At 35.8% G+C, this 27,326-nt stretch overlaps 1 protein-coding gene across 6 annotated transcripts in view; it reads left to right on the top strand.

The window, feature by feature from the left end:
* Nucleotides 1-27,326, top strand: part of RASSF5 (Ras association domain family member 5) — an 85,784-nt gene that overhangs the window by 23,464 nt on the left and 34,994 nt on the right. For 2 of the 6 annotated variants that reach the window (XM_087959640.1, XM_087959639.1), the window contains exon 2: nt 11,776-11,897. In XM_087959640.1, coding sequence (XP_087815766.1) covers nt 11,776-11,897 — 122 coding nt within the window. Of the gene's footprint in view, nt 1-11,775; nt 11,898-16,463; nt 16,555-19,960; nt 20,565-27,326 lie in introns of those variants that run through there. The other 4 variants (XM_026676782.2, XM_026676781.2, XM_087959641.1 and 1 more) reach the window with 3 other exon arrangements.

Below are 27,326 nucleotides of genomic sequence, written 5' to 3'. Positions count from 1 at the left end.
GTGCTCTTGTGTTGTTATGGTTGAAGCTGAAGTATTCATTGACAGGTAGGACATTGCAATGTATGATTTTATATACCATGCTTAAGTCAGACCGAAGACGGCGTAATTCAAGGTTTTCTAGTTTTAGAATTTCAAGTCTGGTGGCATAAGGTATTCTACAACGAGTAGAAGAGTGGAGAACTCTTCTTGTGAAATATTTCTGGACTTTCTCAATTGTGCTAATATCAGATACGTAATGAGGGTTCCAGACTGATGAACTGTATTCGAGTATTGGTCTAGCAAATGTTTTGTATGCTCTGGTTAGTAGTGTGATATTACCAGAGAAAAACTACGTAGGATTAGGTTAACAACTCTTAATGCCTTTTTGGCTATGTAGTTGCAGTGGGCTCTAGCACTTAGATCATTAGAGGTGAGTATTCCAAGGTCCTTTACAGAGCTTGGGTCATCAACAAGATCTTGACTATTCAGCTTGTATTTTATTTTCTGATTTTTTTGCCAATATGTAAGACAGAGCATTTATTTGTTGAGATTTGAAGTTGCCATTTGTTTGACCATTCAGATACATAGTCGAGATCTTTTTGTAGGGTAGCAGTATTGTCTGTGGTATTGAACAGCTTTACATCATCAGCGAAAAGAACGCAATTGCTCTTAATATGATCACAGAGGTCATTTATGTAGAGTATGAAGAGAGTTGGTCCTAGAACACTGCCCTGGGGACACCACTATTGACAGGTACTGGATTTGATAGGACGCTCCCGATTTTGACCATTTGTTGTCTGTTTGACAGGAATGCTTCTATCCAGTTATTCAGTTGTCCAGAGATACCATAGGATTTTATTTTTAGGAGTAGTTTGTCGTGTACCACTGAATCAAAGGCTTTACAGAAGTCTATGTAGATTGCGTCTATTGCTTTGCCCTGGTCGAGTTGTGTCGTCCATATGTTTTTGCAGTGTAAGAGTTGCAGATTACAGGATAGTTTTTTTCTGAAACCAAATTGTTTATTGGAGAGTAGGTTGTTTGTCTCTAAGTGGAGGATGATGGATTGGTTAATAATTGATTCCATGACTTTACAGGTGACGCAGCATAAGGAGATTGGCCTGTAATTTTCAACTAGGCTTGGGTCTCCCTTTTTGAAGATGGGGATGACTGTGGCTTGTGACCATAGGTTAGGCAAGGAGCTGGTCCTGAAAGATTTTTCAAAGATTATGCTTAGAGGTTTGGCTATGGCAGTGGATAGCTTTCTTAAGAAGTAGGCACATATTCCATCCGGTCCAATAGATAGAGATGGTTTTAGATTGCGTAGTGATTTTTCGACATTGTCTTCTGTGAAATCGATATGTATTAGATCATTGTTGTTATCTGTGATACGGCTAGGAAATACTGGGCATGATCCATTGCTGTTTACAAATACTGAGCCGAAGAATGTGTTAAAGATGTTGGCTTTAATGGTGTCGTCGTTGCAGTCTTTACCATCAGGTCCTATCAAGGGAGGGATGGACCTTGAGTCTTTAGTTTGTTGTTTACAAAATTGTAAAAAGCATGGGTGGAATTGGTGCTTAGAAGGTTTTCCTCTTGTTTAATGTGATAATTGGTGCATTCAGTCTTTATCTGGTGGCATAAATTTTTGTATCGGTTTTTGAAATTGGCAACGTGACCAGATTTGTTTTTCCGCCAGAGTGATCTCTTTTGGATTGAAGTTTCCTTATTGATATGGGTAATCTGCTTTTTGTTTTGTTTTGGGAGTTGTTGTTGGAACATATAGTTTGATGACTCTTTTGACTTCAAGTAAAAATATGTTGTAATGGTCTTCAACGGTATGCATCCAGTGAATAGAGATTGCCAATCAAGGGATGAGAGATCGTTGTCTATAAGATCATAGTTGCCTTTTTTGAAGTTACAATAGGGGATTACATCAATTACATCAATTACATCAATTGTTTTGTGGGGAAATGAGAAAGGAATATTAGGTACATTCACTGCCTTGAATTATAAAAATAATAACGGTGAGATATAAATAAATATTCCAACTTCATTTAGGCTAAATATTTTCTAGACCGTCCCTTGCTATTCTTCTGGATTGTAAATGGTGGCTTACAATGCTAATCTCTAAACTGTTGTGAAGCATCCTTTACTACATAGCAGCTCTTGCAACTCAGATGCTTACCTGCCACTATTACCATATTTAGTATATTTCCTTTTATTTCAGTTTTTTCATTTAAACAAAATAATCATGTTGCTTTTACCCTAAGGCATATCTAAAAATATAACAATTATCTCTTACCAGATAAATGCTAAATGGTACATTACTGCATTTTTTTCTCTTGGAGTTACTTATGCTTTTGCCTTTCGTATATGTTGGCTGATATCCAAAGTTTGTTATTTTATACTTACATAGTAAACTCGTCATTCGAATGCATAGAAACATTGTAATTGTATTGTTTGATATAGATGCTAGTGTTAGGTGAATGAGGAAAGAAAGAAGTAACATACAGAATACTTTTGGGCAAGCAAATATAAAGTGATATATAACAAAAACTAATTGCTATAGTACAGTAAAAAAGGTTCTTCAAATATACAGCATTGAAAAAATTCCATCAAAATCCTGATAGGAACCTTCTATTGCAGAGCTGTCAAATTCCCGGCGTGTAGGCTGGATGTGTTCCGTGCTGGCCATGTCCATGCCTGGTTTAGTGAAAGGGAAAAAAGTTCCAATATGTCACATGGCACAGCCATGATGATGTGAGTTGGATACCCCTACTGGTTCTACTGGTTAAAATTATTGAAGCTTGAGGATCTGTCTAAATAGATTGGCATTCATGGCTAGCCTTCAAAAGTATTATTAATAGCAGGAAAATTCAGCTTCTCAATGTATAATAATGTTAATTAAAAATTAAGATGATGGAGCAAAGTACTAACTCACAGGGCCATCTTTTACTAATTAGTGATGTATAAAGGAATATATTCTGATGTCTGTCGGACAGAGGATAATAATAGAAATTAATAAGGAAACCACATGTTAGGAGCCAGGAGATCAGTTGCAAGAAAAGAAAGAAAAAGAGTTAAACATACATTGGAGTCATGAATGGAGAAAAGTCATAGAAATTTAAAATTGTAAAAGTATTTTGAAGAACAAACATTTATGACTCAAGCATGTGATTGAGTTTTGATGTGTTTATAATGCCCTACCCTCTATATAGCTTGTTTTAATAATTTCACAAAGTCTGATTCTTACTTATTTTCCAAGGTGAGTCCTTAGGCTTTGCCTCTGTCTTTAGGGATTTTAAAATTATTCTTCGTTTTTGGGGAAAATCTTTTTATCATCCAGTGGTGACAAAAATCCATCCCTGAAATGTTTATAAAATGTTCTTCATTTCCCAATAAGAATGTGCTTTCCATGTGTTGTCTTGCATTTGAAAAACATTTTTGCAATTTTAGAGCTAATACTGTATGCTTTTATGAAAAGAGTTCAGATAGAATCTCTCATAATTGCTTGCTCCCCCCACCCCAATGTTTTCCATTCTGAAAGCTATTCAGATCCTGATAAGAGCTGCTTGATTCCTGGTCAAACCTTCTGACCAGTTTCTTCTTTTTAATCATTATTCCAGAAACTGGAAATTTTGGCTGGCTTGCACAGTAATATATTCCTAGGAGTGTTTAGCAATTTAAATTCTCTCATTAAATTCTCTCATCTTTACCTCTATAGAAGATGTGAATTGGCAGAATTTTTGGAAAGAATGCAGGTATTTTGATATGCAAGTTTTGTGATAAATATAGCTCCTTGGCCCTTTCTCAGTAAAATTAAATGTGATAATAAATGTGTTGGTTCTTAAAGTATCACATTTGTTCTTTCTATTACAAAAATTAACATAGCTTTCCTCTGGAAACTTCAACATGATGAGAGGGATATGTGTGCAGATACCAGTTTGATGTGGTGGCTCAGTGACTAAGACACTGAGCTTGTCGATCAGAAAGGTTGGCAGTTCGGTGGTTTGAATCCCTAGCACCGCGTAATGGAGTGAGCTCCTGTTACTTGTCCCAGCTTCTGCCAACCTAACAGTTCTAAAACATGTAAAAATGTGAGTAGAAAAATAGGAACTTGTTTGGTGGGAAGGTAACAGTGTCCATGCACCTTTGGTATTTAGTCATGCCGGCCACATGACCATGGAGACATCTTCAGACAGCGCTGGCTCTTTGGCTTTGTAATGGAGATGAGCACTGCTCCCTAGAATCAGGAACGACTAGCACATATGTGCGAGGGGAACTTTTACCTTTACCAGTTGGATCACACATGCAATATATCAAACCAGAAGTCGTGTAGCCCCATATCCTAACAAGCTTAGAGCCATAGTATCTGTGCCATTTCTGTGTTCTTTTCTGATTTATTCTTCTGCTTCTCTGAATTCCATATTCCTTTTTAGCTGATATGTAGCTGAGCTATTCAACTTTGCTACATATTCTTTAGCCCTTCTTCCCTCATAATGCAGTGCCATTGTTATATTTCCTTTTATGGAATAAGAAAGATGCTCTTGTCACATTTCATTAAATGTTTAATCTCCACTTTGGTTTAAAGTAGTATTTGCCTCCCCCACCTTTTCCCTCTGCCATTATTAATAAATGCAAAATTTGTATGATTGTACCCTTACAATTTTTAATGTATTTTATTCAACATGGATGAAAAGAATAAAAAGGCAGCTTCTGAAACAGCATTATACACAGGTAGCAGCCAAAGTCTGGGACTATAAAATAGCTATTGAGCCTAGTATTGATTAGATGCAATTAAGTGAATTCTTTTTCCAAATATAAAGGCACTCCAACACCAGTAATAAAAATGGGAATATGATAAAAAAAAAAGGCTCAGTTATTTATCTCATTTATCTGACTCTATCTCGGCGAAGATCTTACATGGAAAATCAACACAACCCAAGTGGCCAGAAAGGCCCAACAGAGACCCCATTTCCTTAGGGTCTTATGAAAGAATAAACTGGAACAACTGATGGCTTCCTTTTACCAGTTTACAATAGAAAGTGTCCTTTCATATTGCATTACGGTGTGGTATGCTGGCTTGACAGCCGTGGATAGAAAGACATTAGAGGGTGGTGAGCACAGCACAAAACATTGTGGGTTGTTCCCTAATACCACTAGATGACATTGCTAGGGCTCGCTGCCTTAGAAGAGTGAGGAAACTTCTCAGGGACAACTCACATCCCTGTCAGCATTTCTTCACTCTCCTACCATCAGGTAGGAGATATAGAAGCATAGCCAGCTGCACCAACAGGCTGAAGAACAGTTTCTACCTGTGGGCTGTCAGACTTCTGAACGGAAAATAACTTCATGTCAACATTCATGACTTGTGGGGCCAGTGCATTGTGCAACAAGGTCACATAGTGTAATAAGATTGGGACTGGGTTAGGGACTTCTGTCCTCACTGTGAGTTGTGTTGGAGGGGGTGCACGAAGGGAGGCTCAGCCAGTCTCATTGTACACATGCTGTACTCTGACAATAAAGGTAATAATGATAATAATGATAATGATGATGATGATGATGATGATAATAATAATAATAATAATAATAATAATAATAATAATAATAATAATAATAATTTACTCATAATCATTCTGTGCTGCTTCAATTTATCAGATTCTGAATAGTACATAGCAATAATTTGCATAATAAAATCCAATCACAACATCCATCACAGCAGTCATCCTGAAACAATATACAAGGTGATGTATCTTACAATCATAAAACTCTAAAGACTATTTTGAATGGTCAGGAGCCATGAGAGTATGTTTCTGAGGGCATCTCCCATAGAGAAAGCCCATTTGTATGCCTCCTTCCTTCAAATAAGCAGAGAACTTCCATGTGGATTATCTATTTAAATATATTGGATAAGCAGATAATTAAGATCCAAACAGACAGGCATCTTGTTCATAACAGCTATTGAAAAGAAAAAAAAAGTCTGGTATACTGGTTGATGCTTGGATTGATGAAAAACAATTGGAAACAATTATAAATAAAGGCTCTTGTAGATAGAAGTTGAACATTCCTGAAAATGAAATCCATTGTTTATATCAGGATTTGAACCCTCAGAGCAAGGCCTAAAGAACCCTCCCAATATCTGGAAATATTTAATTTATTGAACTTGAACACCCTTTCAGGGGAAAAAACTCACAACCCACACTGCTTGGAACTTCCTATATTCTTAGTGGCTACCTTAATAACTCTTATTATTGGACTTGAATTATTAAGTTTCCATTAAACTTGGACTATATGTTTAATTATAGATTACCCATACAACAACAACAACAACAACAACAACAACAACAACAACAACAACAACAACAAACCTTTTACACTGTTTCTGTTATTTTATAGTTTACAGTATTTAATATCCAGGCTATGTGTGTACATTTGTATCTATGAAATGGAGGGAGGAAGGAATTTTCCAGAACATAGATGCTACTCAAGAATCATGTAGTGCAAGATCTGTTATGTTTGCCATTTCATCACAAAGCTACAGCATCCCATAATTACAAGGGTAAAAGGAGATGCTTGAAGAACATTATGGTGCTGGTAACCAATAAACTACAATCAGGCTTCAATTTATGTTGTAAACATGCAGCTATTCAAGCAATTAATTGTTTTTGTTTTAAAGTGCTTCTTCTCCCACCCATCAATTCTCTAGGAGGAAAAGCACTCAGTAGCATTCCCTTCTGTCCCCTTATTCACTTGCTAATTTTCAGAAGTCAATTTTACAACCTAGCCTAGACAGATAGGGTGGCCTAATCAATTTCATAAGTTTATATAGAAAATTAGATATATTAGTTTAATTTTTCTTCTTTGTATAATAACGGTGCATAATGCAGTGTCTCACAAGTAAAGCAGATTGTGAAATATAAAGTTATTTTAAGGATAGTAGTGTAGTAGTAGGATAGTAGTAGGATAGTAGTAGTAGGATAGTAGTTCAAAGACTGGGTGGTGTGCTCTTTGTTTCAGAATGAATTTTAGAGTCTGGTACCAGATGTCATTTGTTAAGCAGAATTGTTTGATAAACTTCTGTCAGCTTGAGGACCCCATTCCAGAACCTTCTTGTGGAAGAGGCTGGAGACGGAGTGGATAAGAGGTGAAAGAGTTCTTCCTTATGTTTTTACAAGGGTGTAGGCATATATAGAATTAATACCTATTTTGTCATTTAACCCCCAGACATTAAAGAGGGCTCTGGAGGTTACAGAAAGGTTGATGATGGTTTACATGTGGCCAATAGTTCTGCACTCCCATTCTAAGAGAAGTTCTTTGTGACACACTACTTGTATGCAGAAGATTTAAATGTGATCAAATGGATTATGAGGTGACTTCATTTTCAAATATATTACAGTATTTCTTCTGCAATAATTTAATGAAATGGAACATGCTTCACTCTCCTTGGAATTGCAGTCAATCTTAAGCCCACTTAATGAAAATATTTTACAAACTGAAGAAGTCATTATAGAGACAGAGTTTCTTCTCCAATTCCTTTTTGGCATGTGCTGTTTGTTAAGTGGAAATAGTATTGAGGGGAATGAAATTATGATACAGTGGCTGAATGAACTTAAAACTGAAAATGATATGTACATAATGTATTGGTACTTTAGCTTTTTTCTCTGTAGATGATTACATAAAGCATCATTTACATTCATATAATCTTAACACAAAAAGAAACAGGAGTTTTGTATCTTAAACAAATCATCACCAAAACAAAGCAAGATAGGTGTGTTAGTTTAATTAATCCAACTGGAGTGGACAGGAGTAAGAAGCCAAGACTGACTTGGCTGCTATTTGTTGTAAAAGGCAAACTGTATTCAAAAGAAGTTACTCCAGGTGTCTGAAGATCCTATTGGACTTTTCTGCTGTTGGGGTTCACAGGACAAACTTGGGCACACTTGAGGGAAAATACAGTTTAAAAACCCTAGGCATCCCAAGCCTTTTCCTTCATTACCCAAAAGCCAGGAAATCCTTTTTACCCAAACCATAAGTCAATTTAAATGTCCCTGTTGTCATTGGTTAATGTGTTTGTCTGTTGTTCCCCCAAAAACCTTGACTTCTTAATATTCCTAGATAATTCCTACAGTAATGTTTTGTGTAACTCATTTATGTATGTGTGCGAATGCAGACCAACTAAAGATATGTATTAACGTATTGCGAATCAGTATTAAAAATTGCCAGTATTCTTTCTCCCCAAATTATCACCTGTGCATGAGAGGAATTGCTATTCCCCTGGAGGCTTGGTTTAATGGCATCCATACACTGTGGCCAGCTGCCTTTTTACATTTTCATTTTTAATTACAATGCTGTGCAGGCTTTTTGATTTAATTGATTTCTTTACTCTCTCCCCCTTCATAACATTGGATCCCAAGTGCTGTAGTCCACAAGACATTCGGTTCTCTAATAACAGCCTCTTAGTATAATAAGAATAACAATATAATATGAGCAAGACAGCTGAGGCCATTGATGTTATCTCATATTAAAGCAGTATAGCTGTACTAGGCCAGGATTTCTGCTGTGGGAAGCATTTTAGGCACAGCTCCTGTCATGGTTTTAAAGAAAGTGTTGGACTGTCTATTGATGATTAATCTGAAGATGAAATTTCTATAAACTTTGTGATGAATGGTGCCTTATTTGACTCATGGCCACTTTACCTGAGAGCTTGCTCAAGTCAAACCAATATAAAAAGAGTTGTGTTGGACTGAACTAATGGCTTAGGAGGTCCATCAGATTCCAAAAGTGGTCAGTTAGATGCCAGTGGGACAGCTCTAAGAAAGATATAAAGATAGCATCACCTGCATTCTTATATTCTGCTATGCAGACAAGAATTGCTTTATTAATTGTCAAAGTGCTTTAGCTGCAGTTTGTTAGCACACATTAGATCAGTTTGTTGCCATTATTTAGGCAATCAGATGCTCATCAGATATTTGGGGCATCAAACTGTTTCTTGGCATTGATGACTGGAGAATCCACAAGTTGTAGTCCAAAACATATATAGCATCTTTTGTATGTGTTGTTATTGCAACATCACAAACCACACTAGTTCATCTTTGAATGGTGAGCCAGATCCACGTGGCTGAGGTACTTAGCATTATGTACAAAATAAAGCTAAGAGATTTTTCTCCCTATCACAATTAAAACATGGAGCTAAGACATAAAGATGTTGGTCTTAAGTAGAATGCTTCCCAACAGAGTGTCTTATGGGATAAATATTGATTTTGACATAAAATGTTTATACTAGGATATGCTAGTTTATACTAGGATCTGCTTTGTGTGGTTGTGAAGTACAACGGAAAATAGTTTACATTTTAGTGGCACAAGTTGATCATGCAAGGAATAGACAGGTAATTATTGAATGCTGCCAGGATCTGCTATGGAATTGAAATTCATGAGGTTCTACTTCATAATGACCAGGTAATCTTTGCAGGAACTGAGTCATCATGTCTTCAACAGTGGCTGCTAACCAATAGCAAGGGACAAATCTTTTTGGCCACAAGAATGTAAGACACAGATGTTTGACTAAGTCAGCAGATAGCAATTAGAGCGTATAGATATTTTCTTTGGCACCTGCCAGATTCCTGCCATATTTAATTTCAAGAGAAGCTGATGTCCTGCAAAGCAAAATACTTCAACCAACATTTTAATTTTCAAGTATGCCTCAAGGCGTTCCACATTAGCATCCAAAGGCATTCTTAGAAGATAAAAGGAAGATTACTTTTTCCTGGTAATATGCTCCCTTGTCCTGTAAAAAGTAGACAAATGGATAGAGCATCTCAAGGTACTATAGAGGTGGTATTTTAGAAATGTTGCACTAATATAAATGAAAGAAAGTGGGATTATTGCTGTGATATTAAAGCATTACCTTCCATAGAGAAGTTGGAAGTGAAATCAAGAATTGTTTGGTCACCATTGCAACAATGAGGCAAAATTAATAGGATGTATTTTACAATCCTGCTTTTGGTCATGACCTGAACTTTTCCTCTGAGGAGTAGGTCAGAATTTATTATTATTTTTAGATTTTAAGTATAGCCTGCCTCCAAGTTGATTCTTGGTGGCTCGTACAGAGGTAGTATTCAGCAGATTCTGACCAGTTCTGAAGAACTGATAGTTTGGAGAACCGGCAAATACCACCTCGGACTGGAGATTTTACAGTATCCTTCCCCTGCCACACCCACAGAACCGGTAGTAAAATATTTGAATCCCACCACTGGGCTCATATTATAAAATCAAAATTCATTTATGAGAAAATAAGGGGTCATTTATGAGAATAAGGGGTCATTTATGAATTTATGAATAAAATTCATTTATGAGAATAAGGGGTCTACTTTATTAAATCTTATTCCATCAGGTTATTTTAGGTACTGTGACTAAATTGCTCCCTCACCACTTGAACATTTGCTGTTCTACACTGTTTGAACAGAAAGAGTATCATAGAATTTTTCTCAGAATTATGATTTCCAGGTTTCATTACAGGGATTTGTGATCTGTTTCTAGTAAATTACAGATGACATAAAAGGTATTTTCTGGACTGAATCAGTTTAGGTGCAGATGTGGTCTTCATCTTTTGACTGTTTATACAAAATCTCTTCCACGTAGTGAGAATAAACTGTAGTCTCAGATGTTATTTTTTTTCTTTCTGCAAAAAAATATCAGCCATGCAGTTCCTTCACCTTTAGTATGCAATTCTACAGTCTAGGCACAGATTTTAGATTTCATCTGATGTTTGTGTGAAATGAGGCCTACGATTGTTAAGCCTGGATTCCCCAACGGGTGTTAAGGAAAACAAACTAAACAGAATGTGCAGCGAAGTCAGATAGGAAGACAGGTAAATGTGTGAGATAAGTTTTCTAGTTAACATGCAGTAAAAATACAGATACGCTTGTGCTATCAAAAATATAGTTTATTCCATTTAAGAATTATAGCATAGTCAAATAAACGGTCCATTAGTCATATATCAATTTCAGTCAAGTCTTGTCGGGGATACTCTATTTGCAAAATCCGTGTTGAATAGCCAATGTCAGTTCACTTACAATAAATCAGTCCAATCTTTATTTTCTCTCCGTTGAGAAAAATCAACACTCCTTTTTCTCTCCCCGTTCCAGCAAGAACGCAGTCATCAATCCATTCAGTAATTAGGGATCTTCAAGCCAGAGAGAGCGAGCTGCGATTGCCTCGCTTCTTATATAGTGCTTTTACAACCACACCCTTAATTACATTCTTGCAGTTAAAGTTACACACACTTTAACTAACAAACCATGATACCATATTTATTATTTTTACCCAAACCAGTTAAGGTAAACTATGTTATCCCTAACTATGTTATCCCTAAGGTAAACTATGTTATCCCTATGCAATTGTTTTAAGAAGTTACAACACATTGCTTTGGGGAGCTATTTTCCAGGGGGTTGTTTGATTATATGGATAGGTACCAGTGTGCAATCTTATATATGCAGTAAAAGTATGGATAGCTTTGGCTGAACAAACCTTGAAGAGGATACTAACTTTTTTTCTTTGTAATTATGTCTTATTGTTGATAGACTTTCATCAATGACATCAATTTGTTATTGCTTTTTCATTTTTGATTTCTGATATTCTGCTTGCTTAACCTGTGGATTTAATCATTCTCCATCTCTCAGACTGAGTTATACCTTTTGCGGTGTCTTCAGTGCTGCAAAATGCACATATTGGGAAAAAAATGGTGCTTAGTATTTATTCCATATCTTAATTACAGTTCATTTCATTCTTCCTCCCTAGACTGCAAATACACCTGCCATCAGGAATGCAGAAGACTCATCCAGCTGGATTGCAGCCAACGGGAAGGAGAGACCCACAACAAACCTTCACCAGAAAATACCTTAACACAGAACTATTGCCAGGTATGACCTGTAGCACCTCCACCTAAATAGGAACAGAACTGAGTGTTTTCTGGAAGCTAAGAGATAATACAGGAATAGTTCACTTGTGTGGGTGAGAGGAGTAATGACATTTTGTCAGGGTAGGTTGTGATCTACTTTGTCAAATGCCTTGCTGAAGTCTAAATATACTATTGTCTACAGAACTTTGCTGGTCTACTAATTTAGTCAGTTTGTCAAAGAATGAAATAAGATTGGTTTGGTATGATCTGTTTTTAACAAACCCATGCTGACTTCTAATTATTATTTTATTCATTTCTAAATGTTCTCAGATCTGAAATTTCTCCCCATCCCCAAGTATGGATATTACATTCTCTAGTAGATTTTTTTTCCATTGTGGGCATGTATCTTTTCACAAGATTATGTTTTGTATCTCTGCTCATATATCTTACCATATGAAAATAGTGGCATTTTGTGCTAATGTGTAGCCTACATTTAGTAATCTCTAGTGCAGAACCAGCAGATTTTGATAATAGTACTGATGTAAGAGAAGACATCAAAGAAAACATAAGGAAGGAGCTGGGGTTTTGTGTGGTTGTGAAGTACAACGGAAAATAGTTTACATTTTAGTGGCACAAGTTGATCATGCAAGGAATAGACAGGTAATTATTGAATGCTGCCAGGATCTGCTATGGAATTGAAATTCATGAGGTTCTACTTCATAATGACCAGGTAATCTTTGCAGGAACTGAGTCATCATGTCTTCAACAATGGCTACTAACAAGAGACAAATCTTTTTGGCCACAAGAACGTAAGACACAGATGTTTGACTAAGTCAGGAGATAGCAATTAGAGCGTATAGATATTTTCTTTGGCACCTGCCAGATTCCTGCCATATTTAATTTCAAGAGAAGCTGATGTCCTGCAAAGCAAAATACTTCAACCAGCATTTTAATTTTCAAGTATGCCTCAAGGCATTCCACATTAGCATCCAAAGGCATTCTTAGAAGATAAAAGGAAGATTACTTTTTCCTGGTAATATGCTCCCTTGTCCTGTAAAAAATAGACAAATGGATAGAGCATCTCAAGGTACTATAGAGGTGGTATTTTAGAAATGTTGCACTAATATAAATGAAAGAAAGTGGGATTATTGCTGTGATATTAAAGCATTACCTTCCATAGAGAAGTTGGAAGTGAAATCAAGAATTGTTTGGTCACCATTGCAACAATGAGGCAAAATTAATAGGATGTATTTTACAATCCTGCTTTTGGTCATGACCTGAACTTTTCCTCTGAGGAGTAGGTCAGAATTTATTATTATTTTTAGATTTTAAGTATAGCCTGCCTCCAAGTTGATTCTTGGTGGCTCGTACAGAGGTAGTATTCAGCAGATTCTGACCAGTTCTTCAGAACTGGTAGCGGAGTAGTTTGGAGAACCGGCAAATACCACCTCGGACTGGAGATTTTACAGTATCCTTCCCCTGCCACGCCCACAGAACCGGTAGTAAAATATTTGAATCCCACCACTGGGCTCATATTATAAAATCAAAATAATTTTAAAAGGTAGTAGAATATAAATAAGCAAGAATAAGCAAAGGCAGTCTGGGTTGCTTGTTGGGCCAGGAGTCAGGTCAGAAAAGAGGTGTGTAAGGGAAGAAAGAGCACTGAAACGGTCTGGGAGGCATTGATTGCCAAGAGTTTAATAGGGCGATGTTGGAAGCTGTCTACTCTAGACAATAACTTTAGTCTGCTTTACACCTCCATTTTTGGAATTTGGATCCATGAATTTGATTTTTTGTTTTTTGTTTGGTCTCAATATGTTCATGATTTTCATCTGAACTACAACCATTCTTGTAGCCATAGCCCTCTTTTTCCGGTACAGTATTTCTTTGACTGAAGTATCTCTGCAAGACAGAGTTATTGACTCTTGATCTTTGGCACAGGTACTCCTCAACTTGCAACCATTTGTTCAGTGAGCATTTGAAGTTACAACAGCACTGGAAAAAAAGTGACTTTTGACTGTTTTTCACACTTAAGACCATTGCAGCATTCCCACAGTCACATGTTCATAATTTGGATGCTTGGCAGCTGACATATATTTATGACAGTTGCAGTATCCTGGGGTCATATGATAATCTTTTGCTAGTTTCTGACAAGCAAAGTTAATGGGGAAGTCAGATTCACTTAACAATTATGTTACTGAGTTAATTGCAGTGACAAAGAAGGTTGTAAAATGGGGCAAAACTCACTTAACAACTGTCTTGTTTAGCAATAGAAATGTTGGGCTCAATTGTGGTTGTAAGTTGAGGACTACCTGTGTTGGTCTGCACTCCCTCTGTTGATCCTTATTGTAAAATTTTAAAAGCCAAGTTGTTTCAACCTGATGTTAGCAGGAGGCTTCCGTAGTAAAATTATTTGTTTTCTGGAAAAATGTATGCATGACTATATATTTCATTTAACGCCATGTCCCACTAATATGCTACTCAAAGTGATCGTTCAGTAACAGAAACTGAAAATTTAAGAGATGCAAGGAAAAATAAAGAGCCTTGCCATAGAAGATTAAAATGTATTTCATCTGATCATAAAAGATTATACCAGGAAAAATGTCTTTAAAAGGCTACAAGACTTTTTCTTTTTTTCATAACAAAAGAAAAATAAATAGGTTTTGAAAAGCCTGCTTCTTCTTTTGATTTCTGGGGTTGAACAGAGTGTTCTGTTTTTGTTTTTCCATTGGATTGGAGACAAATTTAGTAGAGAAATTGATTTTTTGCCTCATGGGAAATGCTGACTTTCCTGTAACACTTTTTAATCAGTTATCAATTTGAAAATATTGGAGGTTTTCCTCTTTCACATTGAGTATTAAAAATGTTAACCCTTTGTTTCTCTGTATGTTCTAAATTTATGGTTGTTTTCTATGGTGCATTTATTCTTTTCAATAGATTTTGTGCAGGGAAATATTTGTAACTAGGGGAAAACCCCTCCCTTTTGTCTTACAAAAAAAACCATATCACATTATCTGTGATTATCAATAGCTTTGCTTAGGACAAGGCAAGGCAAGTTCTATCTGAAAAGGAACATGTGGCTTTTGATACAACAACAACAACAACAACAACAACAACAACAACAACAACAACAACAACAACAACAACAACAACAACAGAAGATTACTTCAAAATCTTTCTAGTAAGAAAAGTATGTTGGGGAAAAGCCTGGAGAGGAAAGGTTGCAGTAGAAAGACAAAGAAAAAGATACTTTTGTTTTACTTCTTCTTCCCTCTTCAGGCCGCCTTTTTACACCAACAATGTCTACGGAAATGTTTTTCAACCCCAATAACGTTATGATATGTAGACTTCAAGATTTATGTGACTTGAATATCACACGAGGGTCTCCAACCTTGGCAACTTTAAGCCTGGCAGACTTCAACTCTCAGAAAGCAGAGCTGGCTGGGGAATTCTGAGAGTTGAAGTCTGCCAGGCTTAAAGTTGCCAAAGTTAGAAACCGCTGTTCTAAGGGAATGCAACCCTCGACAGGTTTGGGTGTTTGATGGTAACTTTATATATAGTATAAGCTCACCCCAAGATATACTAAAAACTTTAGGTTCTTTTATTTTAATCTTAATTACTGTTCTTGTAGTATTATTTACCTTTTTCTAAAAGACCCCACATTTTTTTCTTTTAAAGAAAAATTGCAGTAGACATTGTAGAATGTTAAAACTTGAACAAACATTATTGAAGTTCAAAGTTAAAAAAGAAATGAACCAGGCACAAAAAACAAATTACAGCTTTCACTCCCACCCAAAAATACTTTGGGCTATACATATGTGATCTTGAGGAAAAATAAATATGTTAAACATTAAAGCACAATCTCTCCAGAGTATTTATATGAAAAAATATTATTCACTGGGAAAATGTTGTCAGTGAAACTAAAAAAATGATCAAGTTCAAATACATTTATTGTATGCTGTTTTGTAAGGCCTTTCAAAAGGAGTAAGTAATTTTTTTCAGTCAGAATAATTCCTATAGGTTTAAACAACATTGATCCAATGACAGGGAGACCTTTCTTCCTCAGTGTTTTGTGAAAATGAACTTGCGATAACAAGACTGAATCAATTTCTGATGCTGTACCAGTTTATGTATCTTATATAATTTATATTTAGCTGATTTGAAGAGTAAACCATTTAATCTAGAAAGCTACTATTCAGAAATTTTTATTAAATGTAATGGTGCTGTGAATTACCTTGATGGTCTGTTTTTGATAGTCTGCTAGCTTGTTTTTGATTAAGCTTCTGTTGAGGAGTTACTTGGAGGCAGTTATATCTAGCAATGTTTTAAGAGTTTCTATAATTATAGTGGATTTAGCTTCTGTGCATGAACCCTTCCTTCTTCCCATCCTGACAGTCAGGATACAGACACCTGTATAACTAAATGTTTTACCCATCAATAGCACTTGGGGGAGCTGAAAGGCAAATTAATTTAATTGAGAGCACATGCTCACTAAGGATAGTATTATGCTGGAACAAAGATTATTGGGCAGTGCTCAAAAAAAGCAGGCAGACAGGTTTTTTCATACTTGCAAAATTGTAGTAAACTTGGAACACCTTTTCTGTCACCTGAATTATGAGATGAACAGGACTGCTGCATCTTGTTGGGGGAAAATACATTTATCATACAACTCAATCTAGGTATTTATGTAACTATGACTGTTGAAATCTGCCACTTAGTAAGAGATTAAACTGGTCCAAAGGTGCTGATAACTAGAAAACATGCTGTAATTTTTGATTGCCACTTGGCATAAGTGTGCAAAGGTTATGTGCTGCATGTTTTTTAATGCTTTTTAGAGGAATACAATAATGATTCAGATTAACCAGTGGGGCAGTGAGATGATCACCTCTGCCATACTTTCTTTGAGATTTTTTTTTTATGTCTATCAAATAAAAGTTTTCAAGGATTTAGATTTTGTAAATAGCCTTGTTCAATGGCAGGCATCAAAATACATTTGAAAGTATGGTTCTTAGCTGCTATTTATAGTTTTGGAGGATAATGACTCTACATTTTACATGATAAAGTTACCCAAGTTATTATTGTAAATTAATCTTAAATTCATAATGCAAGTTTAAATGTGATTATGTTTTTTTGGAAATAACATAGATGGTGGCAATTTAAGCATAAATGTTTGAGATATGATAATGCACATTAAGGCAAACCTAGCTACATCAAGATTTTAGTGTATAAAATCATGAAGTGAACTGATAAAAATCACTAGTGTCATGTAGTAAAGTTTGCTTAGAAGAAGACTGTGACTTGTTCATCTTTCTGTCCACAAACAGTTTTAATCAAATGTTACTCATTGAAGAAAGAAACACTGTTTTGAGTCCCACCCTTTTCTTCCATGCTAATTTTTAAAATATTTAGGTGTCTGGCAAGGTAAAAATATAGCCTTATCCTGCTGATAAACTTTGTTTTACTGTAGATTATACATCTTCTTCCTCTGTCCAGTTTTTTTTTGGGTTGTTGTTTAGTTTTTAAGTTATGTTGTCACTGTCAAATTTCTTTTGGACAGAAAAAACTGTGGTGTTTATTGGTTCAATATTTACCAAAACAAAACCTGTTTTGGCTACAATTCTAGGGATGAATAAATTTGAAAATCTCAAAAGTCATTGCAATTTGGGTAAGGAACTATCAGAGCAGGAGTGTAAGTAGTTTTAATGAGTAGATTTGGTCTTTCAGGTATGTATATTCATTGGCATTTAAAAAAAAATATTATGCCAGTCAGAGTTATTAACCTTATCAAAGCTTGCAATGACTTATAAAGAGATGAATTGATTCTGAAGCTGTGAATATTATGAAGCACACATGATATATTCTTTCCCAACCTCCAGATAGATGTGACTGTGGAATCCAGTGATTTTGTCAGAATAACAAAAGCAGCATCATTCCATTGCACCCAGTTCATATAATATCATGATGAGTGCACAAAAATGGTAGAACTTGCAATTCAATGCTGCTTCTGTCAGTCCCTTCAGGTACCCACCCAACCCTTCCTGGGATGGCTTTGTCTCTTAATACTGGCCTTGCTGATAGGGAATTCTGGGAGCTCTCATTCACCAGATTTGGAGGCCACCTGGTTGGGAAGGCTTATTATTCCCAAGATCTATGGGGATTCTCAGTCATCCAGATCATGCTTGTCCCAAAGTTTTTCCTAAACAAAGTCCAGTTGCCTTTTGAAAAAGCACCTTGGGATTATTCCTAAGGGTTAGGAACTAAATAAAAATAATGGAAGTTTTAAAAAAGAGATTGGACAACCATTTGTCTGAAATGGTATAGGGTTTCCTAAGCAGAAGGTTGGAATAGCTAGAAGATCTCCTTTCCAACTCTGTTGCAAACCTGGGAGTCCTGAATAAGCAGGATGCTTATCTATTGCTCTAGACAATAATATGAAGAATATGTTCCCATCAAGGTTATATTATATAGTTCACTTCTTCCCATATTCAGCCTTTTTCAATCAGCAAATGCATAAATCATCAAGTCATTTTTGTTGACTTTATTCTCAGCAAAAAGTTGATGAAGAACTTCCAATCTTTTAAGAAAGTACGTGTAGTTTTATCCCTCATCAAAAAGAGCATTTTTGCCATTTCTGTTAGTTTTGTCATTGTTAGTCCAATGTCCATTTTAGGTAGTTTTTTTTTATTTTCCCATTTTTTTCATAAGGTAAGTAGCCTTGCTGTACTTACCACATATAAAACCAATCTCCCTTGTGTCTTTTCTAACTGACTATATATGTTGGATATAATGGATAATGAAATATGGTTTCATTTGAATGTTAATTTTTTAAAAGTCCCTGTATCATATTTGTATTCTGTACCACAAGTCAGTTATCGTAGTATATTGCTCAAACCAACCAAAGTTGCTAATCTTGCAGCTTTAAAACTTTATTATTCTTTGGCAGGGAATACAAATATTATTTTAAAAAGCATATGTGCCTTAGCTATAGTTAATTTAGCAGGTTCAGATGTGCAAGGTAATATACAGAAAGGAAACAGATTGTGAGAATAAAATCTATGGAGTTGAACAGATTTTAAAATGCATTTTTACAAGCAAGGCATTGGACAAGTTGTAGCAAAGAAAATTGTTTGAAGAGCACTTTCTTTCCAAGCAAATATTAGTATTCTTGGAGAAAGATAGCTTGGAACCTAGAAACTGGAAGAAGGTAGCCAAGATCAGCATTTCAGTCTTAAACCTAGAGGAATCAAAGGAAATTACAAAAACATATTCTGGGCTTTTTGACTAACGTTGAAATTATTGTGGCAAAGTGCTTCTAACATAACGGTGACAAATAATTTTAAAAAAACCTCTGATGGATGATGATTACTAAGGTTATGATAAAAGCAGTCACTTCTTGGAGCAAAGAATGCTGAAAAAAAATCTTTCTGACTGTTCTAAAATTAGCACAGAATACAGATGGGTTCCTGCATCGAAATGTTGCTAGGGAATCTGTTTTTCTTTCTTTCCTTTTACCATGTATGTCTGTCAGATATATCGAAATATATGAAGAAGGAAATATACAAGGATGCTTATCACAACAGGTGTCACAGACCATCTCCAGTAGAGGCCCAACTTTAAAAAATTCTCTGGAAGTCCTTGTGGAATCTCATCAATATTCTGCAATACTCTTTCCCCACTAGTTTCTCTCCCTCTCCCTCTCCCCCCACCCCAATCTCTCTCTTATGAACTTCTTAAAATAGGTGCTGAGCAGAGAATGAATACATAGAATTTGGGAGTGCTTTTCACTACAATCAGAAATGCCTTAAACCTGTCTTAGGATGTTTACCTGGGAGCATACGTCAAGTAATGCATATTTAATCAGCAACTCTCATCTCTGCCCCTCCCTTTGATAAAGGTTTGCTATGGATACAGGAGAGCAAGAAGCAGACTATTCCCTCCCCCGTGGTAGTATAATTCTGTTTCTCTCTTTCTTCCTTTCCCAAGTTGTGACGCTCAAAATCAACTGAGATACTGTCAATGCTTTTAACAACTGTGTCAGAAATCTTGCAAGAGGAAGTGGTTCAAGAGAAAAAGAAGCAGGAAAGAGTGGGGGTGGGGGTGGAGAGGAAGGCGATACTGCTCTCGCAATTAGTCTTAGTTGGGCTTGCAGAGAGACCAACGAAGCCGCACAGATGGTGAGCAAGTTTGTGAGTCAAGAGCAGAAGAAAACTCCCTTAGGTCCTGGCGCCCAGTTTGCTTCTGGAAAACAGCCAAACAAGGGAGCTTGATGGTGGAGGAAAAGAAAGTTTCTCCTAGCAAGATTTTTCTGTTTCACTCTTGCTTGCTTATTTTATTAAAAGAAAGAAAGAAAAAAGCCAACCCCATTATCTGATTTGCTGATGAGAACAAACTGTTACAAGGCATGGCAAGTGGAAGCTGGAGGAGGTGAAACTACTGTGCTCACTGTTGATTGCACAGGAACTCGATTGAGAAACTGCACTGTTGCTGCAGTGAGCTGAGACTCGGAGGTACCTGGCTGTCTGGCTTCCTGGAGTTGACATGTTCTGAAGATCTCGGAACCCTTCCTCAGATGACTGTCCATAACAGCATGAGTAGTGGCTACTGTAGTTTGGATGACGACTTGGAGGAGTGTTTTTTTACCGCCAAAACCACCTTGTTTAGGAATCCCCAGAGCAAACTTGCTGCAAAGGTAACAAGACTGCAGTGTTTAAACTTCAATAGCAAATGTCTATCTTTAGATGTCAGCTTATCAAAATCAGTTGACTGCTTAGGATTCTTTGATTGGGGTTCTTTTGCAAAAGCTGATGAAAGCAATTGTAATGAGATTAAGACATTAAGTCTCACATTTGTCCAATGTTTGATTTTGCTACTGGTATGATATTCTCTGGTTGTCAAAGTTACCTGATTGAAATGCTGTGCTTGCTCTTTATATATAATATTTCTGCAGATCTAACTTTACAAAACTTGTCTGTGGTTTGTTGTTAAATAAATGAATGACAATTGAAATGTGATCTTGATATATTGAGTCTAATGATGTATTTGTGTGTTCCTTCTCCAACATATCTTGGATATTTTCCCACTCGCATGGATAGTCAATGCCATGGATTTAAAAGAAAGGCAGTAGACTAATTCACATATTCAGATGTGATGGTTCTTATAGATGAGGATAATATTCTGTATATAATATGATATATCAAAAAACCTTATTTCTGCCACCAGTTTTGCAGAGCTTTTATAGTCATTGATATAAGATTGGAGCACATAAAAAAACTAAACATCTTGCTTTTTATTTGTTCTAATGCACAGAATATTTATAGTACTCTTTTTTTTTTAGCTAAATAAAAGCTCGGAGAAAATAGATGCATTTAAGGAGATTTAAACTGCCAAAAGAAAATTCTCTTTCTCTCTCCCTCTCTCCCTCTCTTAGGGTTATTAACAGGTTAAGCATAACTAGCTTAATTTCATGCTTCTGATGACATGACGCAACTGAGAAATGGCATTATTTATTTAAAGATCTGTGTGCCTGGAATTCTCTAGAAGTGTGGGTTACCATTATTGGGAAGTATAGTGTTCTCTATGAAGATGAATGCTTACCATAGGGTTGGTAATCTTAAAGGCAATTTTGAGCAATGAACAGATTGAGACCTTGTGGGCAGGGATGGGCTTCAAAAATTTTAGCAAAGGGTTGTCTGCCCGGTTGCTGTGTGAGTTTGGCCATGGTGGGTGTGGCCTAGTCAGCCTCCTGCACCATGGGGGGGGGGGGCATTTTTTCCCTCCCCGGGCTCCATATGTTCACCTCAAGTCTCCGGGAGGGCAGAAATGGTCTCCCTGGGCTCTGGAGGCTCTCTGGAAGCCAGAAACAGGTCCATTTCCGGCCTTCCCAAACTTCTGGGAGGCCCGTTTTCACCCTCCCTGAGCCTCCATACACACCCTGCACTTACCTGCATCCAAAACGGGCCATGTGGGAACTCCTGGGAGGGGAGGGGTAGGTGGGGCCAGCCAGGAGTGGGATTTGGAGGTTCTTTAAACTGCACAGAATCTTAGCTAGGGGCTTTCTCGAACCCCTGTGAATGCCCAGCAGCCCAACCCTACTTGTAGGCAATTAAGGGACATAAAAGAAGATCAGGGTCATCAAGATACGCCTAGCATATCTTTCCAATGTCATGTAGGATTCTGACAAGGCAATGTCCAATTTCCTGCTCAAAGTTGGGGTCAACCAATGTCTCTTAGCCCAACCTTCCTTATGAGGTTGTTTTGAGGATAAAACCCTGTTATATACCCTAGCCTGAGTTCTCATTAAATGAGTGATTATCAAGATAATGATAAATACATCCTAGCTAATAAATTATGTGATAATACATTGTGACTCATTCTTTGACGCCAATGTACTGCCCAATGTGATGGTCTCCTGTTAACTAGGGTTGAGGATTACGAAAGATATCTACAAGACAGCAAGCAGGATAATCTTACTTGTTGTGTTTACGTTTGTAATACTTGACTTAAAATCAGTTTATTTCTACCCGAGTTCAATTTTTAATGTTAAAAAATTGAACTTACTAGCAGTGATGAAAAATGTGCTGATTTCAGTGTATTGGATGGATAATAACAATTTCAACATGAATAAAATAAATTTAAATTTTGTTTTTGAGCTCTTGGGGGATTATTTTCAGAAATAACTTATGGCTGAATCAAAACAATTAAATAATTTTAAAAATAACACCTGATCTTTACCTGTCCAAGGCTTTCATTCTCAGAGGCCTAGAATGAACGTAAATGTCAGATATTATCCACTCTTGCGATATTTATCCTAAAGAAGTTGGTGTAAACTGTTTTAAGAGTATTTGCAATTATTTATACATGTGTGTGCTGCAAGAGATTTTTAAAACAATTTATGCAATTGTTCCAAGACACTGTTAGTTTTCTTTGAGCAATATATAGTTGCCCTTCCGAATGGAAAAGTGAACATAGCCCAATCGTTTTTGTTTTTTTTAAAGGAAGTAAATAGGCACTCAGCCTGAAGCAGCCATTTCCCTTCTGAAAGAAGATCCTCCTTCATTGTTCTGACATGCTAACCAGATATTGTTAGGATTGATACTTCAAATCATGGAAAGAAGAAATCAGTTGAATAGGAAAAAAACCGTATCTATGGTTTTTGGTTCACCAAGCCATCTAAGCTTATTAGAAGGGAAGGGAAGGGAGATGCATTTAGAGGGAAATCAAGTTTCTTTGCAATGGAAGAAAAATCATAACATCTTTATATAAAATGAACACATTATTTGCATAGTGAACTTCTTTCTACCTTTATTTTTATTCCCATTTATGTTTTCTTGCTTTTAGTTCAAGAAAAGACAGCGATCTGTTTGTTCAGTATTTGAAGAAAATTATTTGGATTCCCATTTCCCCACCAAATTTCTCTGTCAAAAACTTCAGTTGTGAAATGGGTAGCTCAGATTCATAATTTCTAATAATAATGTAATGCTTAATGTTGCTGGTACCTTTTTTGCCCAGTGATTTTGGTGCAATTTCTGGATGCAGATTACAGCATCCATGATACCCTTAATTTTCCTACTGTTTGGATTCATTGTTGTCCAGTCTACAGTGCTGTTGTATTTTAGAATTATAATATAGTTTATCTGTTGCCATTTTAAAAATAAAATAAGTAGAATAAGTAGATTAATATGTATATTAATGTCTTAATTGTTTATGTAGCATACAGCATGCATTTCTACCACACTGCATATTTTGTTCTGTTCCTTTGTGGAGGAACAGAAATATAGAGGCAGCTAGGCAGGATTTCTATCTAGCCAAATATCCTTCTCTATAATGTCTTGTACCAGATGATTCAGAGGAGGTACAAGAGCACACAAATGCTTCACCATCAATTATGTGGGAGAGTTTGCTTCAATGTAGAAAATTCTGGAAATGTTACTGATTTGGACTGAATCCTGAAATAAAGAATGCTGGGTTTTTAAAAAACATGAATTTGTTAACTCTTAATATTTAAAGGATGTTTGTTCTATATGCATTCATTCATTATTTCTCTCTGAGACACCTGTAGAAAAATTGAACTCAAATTTGAGAAGCTTCAATTCAGTGATACCTGAGGACACTTGTCAGAACACACTTGTTTCTTCTCTAATTTCCCATATGGCTCTACAAGTGTAGGTAAACTTTATTTGTTACCACATAACAAATAAAGTGACCACATAACTGCAGGATTTCCAAACTAAAATAAAAAAAGCAAATAAAAACGGCCTTACACCCACATTTTTATGAATAGTTCGCTACATTGGATATGATCCATCTTGTTTCCTTTCTAGATTAAGAATTCTGAAAGAAGAGAATAGGGATTTACAAAATTTGTAGTACAATACTGTTTTTTTTCATTTCCCCAGCAATGAAGATGAAGAAAAAACATAATACAGGTAGTCCTCAATTTACAGCAGTTCATTTAGTGACTATTCAAAGTTACATCACTGAAAAATGTGATTTATGACATTTTTCATAGTTACAACTTTTGCAGCATCCCCATGGTCGTGTGACCATAATTTAAGTGGTTGGCAACTGACTCATATTTATGATCTTTGCTGTGTCCCATGGTCATATGATCACTTTTCGTGACATGACAAGCAAAATCAGTGGGAAGCCAGTTTCAATTAACAACTGGGGTTATTAAACTTATCAACTGCAGTGATTCACTTAACAACTATGGCAACAAAAGTCATGAAATGGGGCAAACTTAACAAATGTCTCACTTAACAAGAGAAAATTTGTGCTCAATTATGGTCATAAGCCAAGGACTACCTGTACTGCAAATGTACTGGCTAAAGGAAGTAACAATATTGTGACTTTTATCTTCGTTTTCTAGTTTCCAATGCAAACAAAATTAATTGTTTTCTATCAGAAAACTAGATTTTCATGTACTAATTAAAACCAGAAGGTAGCATCTAGAACTAAAATATAATGAATGCAATGTTGAATCTTGTGCCTGGTGACCTAACTACATTTTGGAAAATGTGTTTATACTATATTGCAGTAGCAGGAGTAATAACAAGGGTTAAATATAATATTTCTCCTTAAGGCAGATGATTGACTGTGTCCTCTTCCAGTAACATGTCTCTTACTAGAAAGATTGACAAATTCTCAGTTTATCTGAATTTTTAAAAGCCAGTACATCAATAAATGATTTTGGCACCATCTTTTCCTAGTCTGTGCAAATTATTTAACAAAAATTGTGACCAAGTTGCTTTCCAACCCCTTCTTCTTTGGTAAATGAAAAAAAGTATGACCGCAAATAAATAATTCTACTAAAATTAAAGTGACATTTACAATTGTGCTATTTTATTGTTTGGAAGGTTTGATTTAACAGACCGATACACATGGTATGTAATTCAAAGGTTTAGGGCAAATTAACTTGCCCTCTTAAGAGCAAAGAAAGAAAAGAGAGACCTTCACACAAAATCCAAATAATGGTTAAGTATGTAAGAACAAAATAAAAACCCAGTGTAGAAGAAGAATAGATGTTTTACAAAAGGTTAATATATCTGTGCATTTTATCATCTTGAGAACTTCTTGCTTGATTTGGTCTGGAGGAAGAATATCAGTGAAACCAAATTAAATAGTTATGGCAGAAGAGAATAATTGTGTATATTATATCTAATGAGAATCTTTTCCTGGGATTGCCATTTTCTAAACAGTGTAAATGCAGTGTTTCATAGATCTGTACTTTAAATTCAGTTTGTTTGTTAAGCATGTTCCACTTAAAGTTCATGAAATGCTTCTTCCTGCACCACCAACCACCTTCCGGGATTACTATTAAAAATAGGTGTCATATTCAATTTTGCTATCATGTATATTTTGTGCATACAAGGAAAACATCAGCTACATCTCATATGTCAACATCTGGCAGTGGAGTATAGTGCATGATTTCGTACAGAGCAGACTTTCAACAATTTCCATTGTTGAGGAAAGAATAAACTACCTTTATTCTTTCAACTGAACAATGTGGAGAAAAATAGCATTGGTTTTTGACCTCCTTCCATCTGCAGCGACTGATCTTACAATGAAACTGAATCTGTGCAATGTGATACCAAGGTCTCATGTTGAGATAGTAACGCATCCTGCTTTCTTATTATAATAAAATGGAGTCTGCAACAGGAACTAGAATTCTAAGAAACTGCTTAAATTTCCAAGTTGTTTGAAACAGACACATGCAGACAGTTTTGCGATGTCTTGTAGTATGTTTGAAACAATTTTATTTATTGCACCTACGAAATTAAAAAACACATTCTTTCTGGTTTTTCTGTTGACTTTTTAAACCCAAATGTTTTTTTTTTTAAAAAAGAATGTGTTTAACCTCATTATATGAAATTCCTGTCCATAGCTACAATTGAATATAGTAAGCTGCTTGTGAATCTTAATTGTCTGTTTGACTACTTAAAGTACAGAAAAGAATATTTAGACTTGCAGATATTTTGTTAAACAATTTGTTGATCTTTCTGTATATGGAATGGTTTTCAGACATATGTGTTATGCTTTAAGCTTTGTGATTTTGTTTTCATCTAACATATATTTGAATTGTAAGTTTTTCAGGTTTTAGTTCTCCTGCTCAGATCTATGCTTTATTTCAGAAAAATATTATCTCCTGTTCATCCTTTTAAAAAATAATAATATTCCAATATTCTTATGTTGGTCTAGTTTCTAGTTTCCAGGTGTCTACCAATTTCTAACAATTTTCATTAAGATAAAATAAAACTCTTCCAAAAATGCACCCCAACTCCTTGATCCACTAATGTGCTAACTAGAATAAAGCATTCATAATGGTGTTAGACACCATTGCATGATAATATCTCCTACTTTCAGCAGATACGCTGGAGAAGGGAAATGCACATTTTAATGTCTTGTAGCACAAAAATAATTTATATGAGGAGCAGGACATTTCAACTGACATTCATAAAGCATAGGTGAAGATAATTTGCATTCACTTTAATATTTAATATTGATATTAAATCTATAGTACAAATTATGAACTCATTTCATCATGAAAAACAATGAAATGTTCTTCAGATGCTTTCTTGCAGAGTTATAAAGATGATAGAGAATAGGGTTACACATAGATGATACAGATATAGGTAAACTGGAACTTCCTAACTGATACTTTCTATGGTCACTTATAATTTTGAAGGCATAAAGTTAGTGAAAATATCATTCAGGACAACTTTTGCAGTCTCAACATGCAGCATATAAATACATCCCCCAATCTTAAAAAACAAAACCCTGCCATTCCTTCTTATACCCTCTTCCAATTTCCAAAATAAGGGCTTCAGCAAGATTCTCAGCTTAACCCTGTAGAGATCTTTCTCTGCAGTAAATGCAAGGGAGAAGAAGGGCCTAGCTCACATTCAAGACTTAAGATTCCTTCTGAAGGACACAAACACAACTAGTCTGTCAG

This window comes from Notechis scutatus, chromosome 3 (assembly GCF_049901735.1).
Source record: "Notechis scutatus isolate UNSWTSFEM ecotype Mainland chromosome 3, rNotScu1.2, whole genome shotgun sequence".
In the NCBI taxonomy this organism is placed as follows: Eukaryota; Metazoa; Chordata; class Lepidosauria; order Squamata; family Elapidae; genus Notechis; species Notechis scutatus.
Note: the sequence above shows the minus strand (reverse complement) of the source record. Positions and strands in the feature narration are given on the sequence as shown.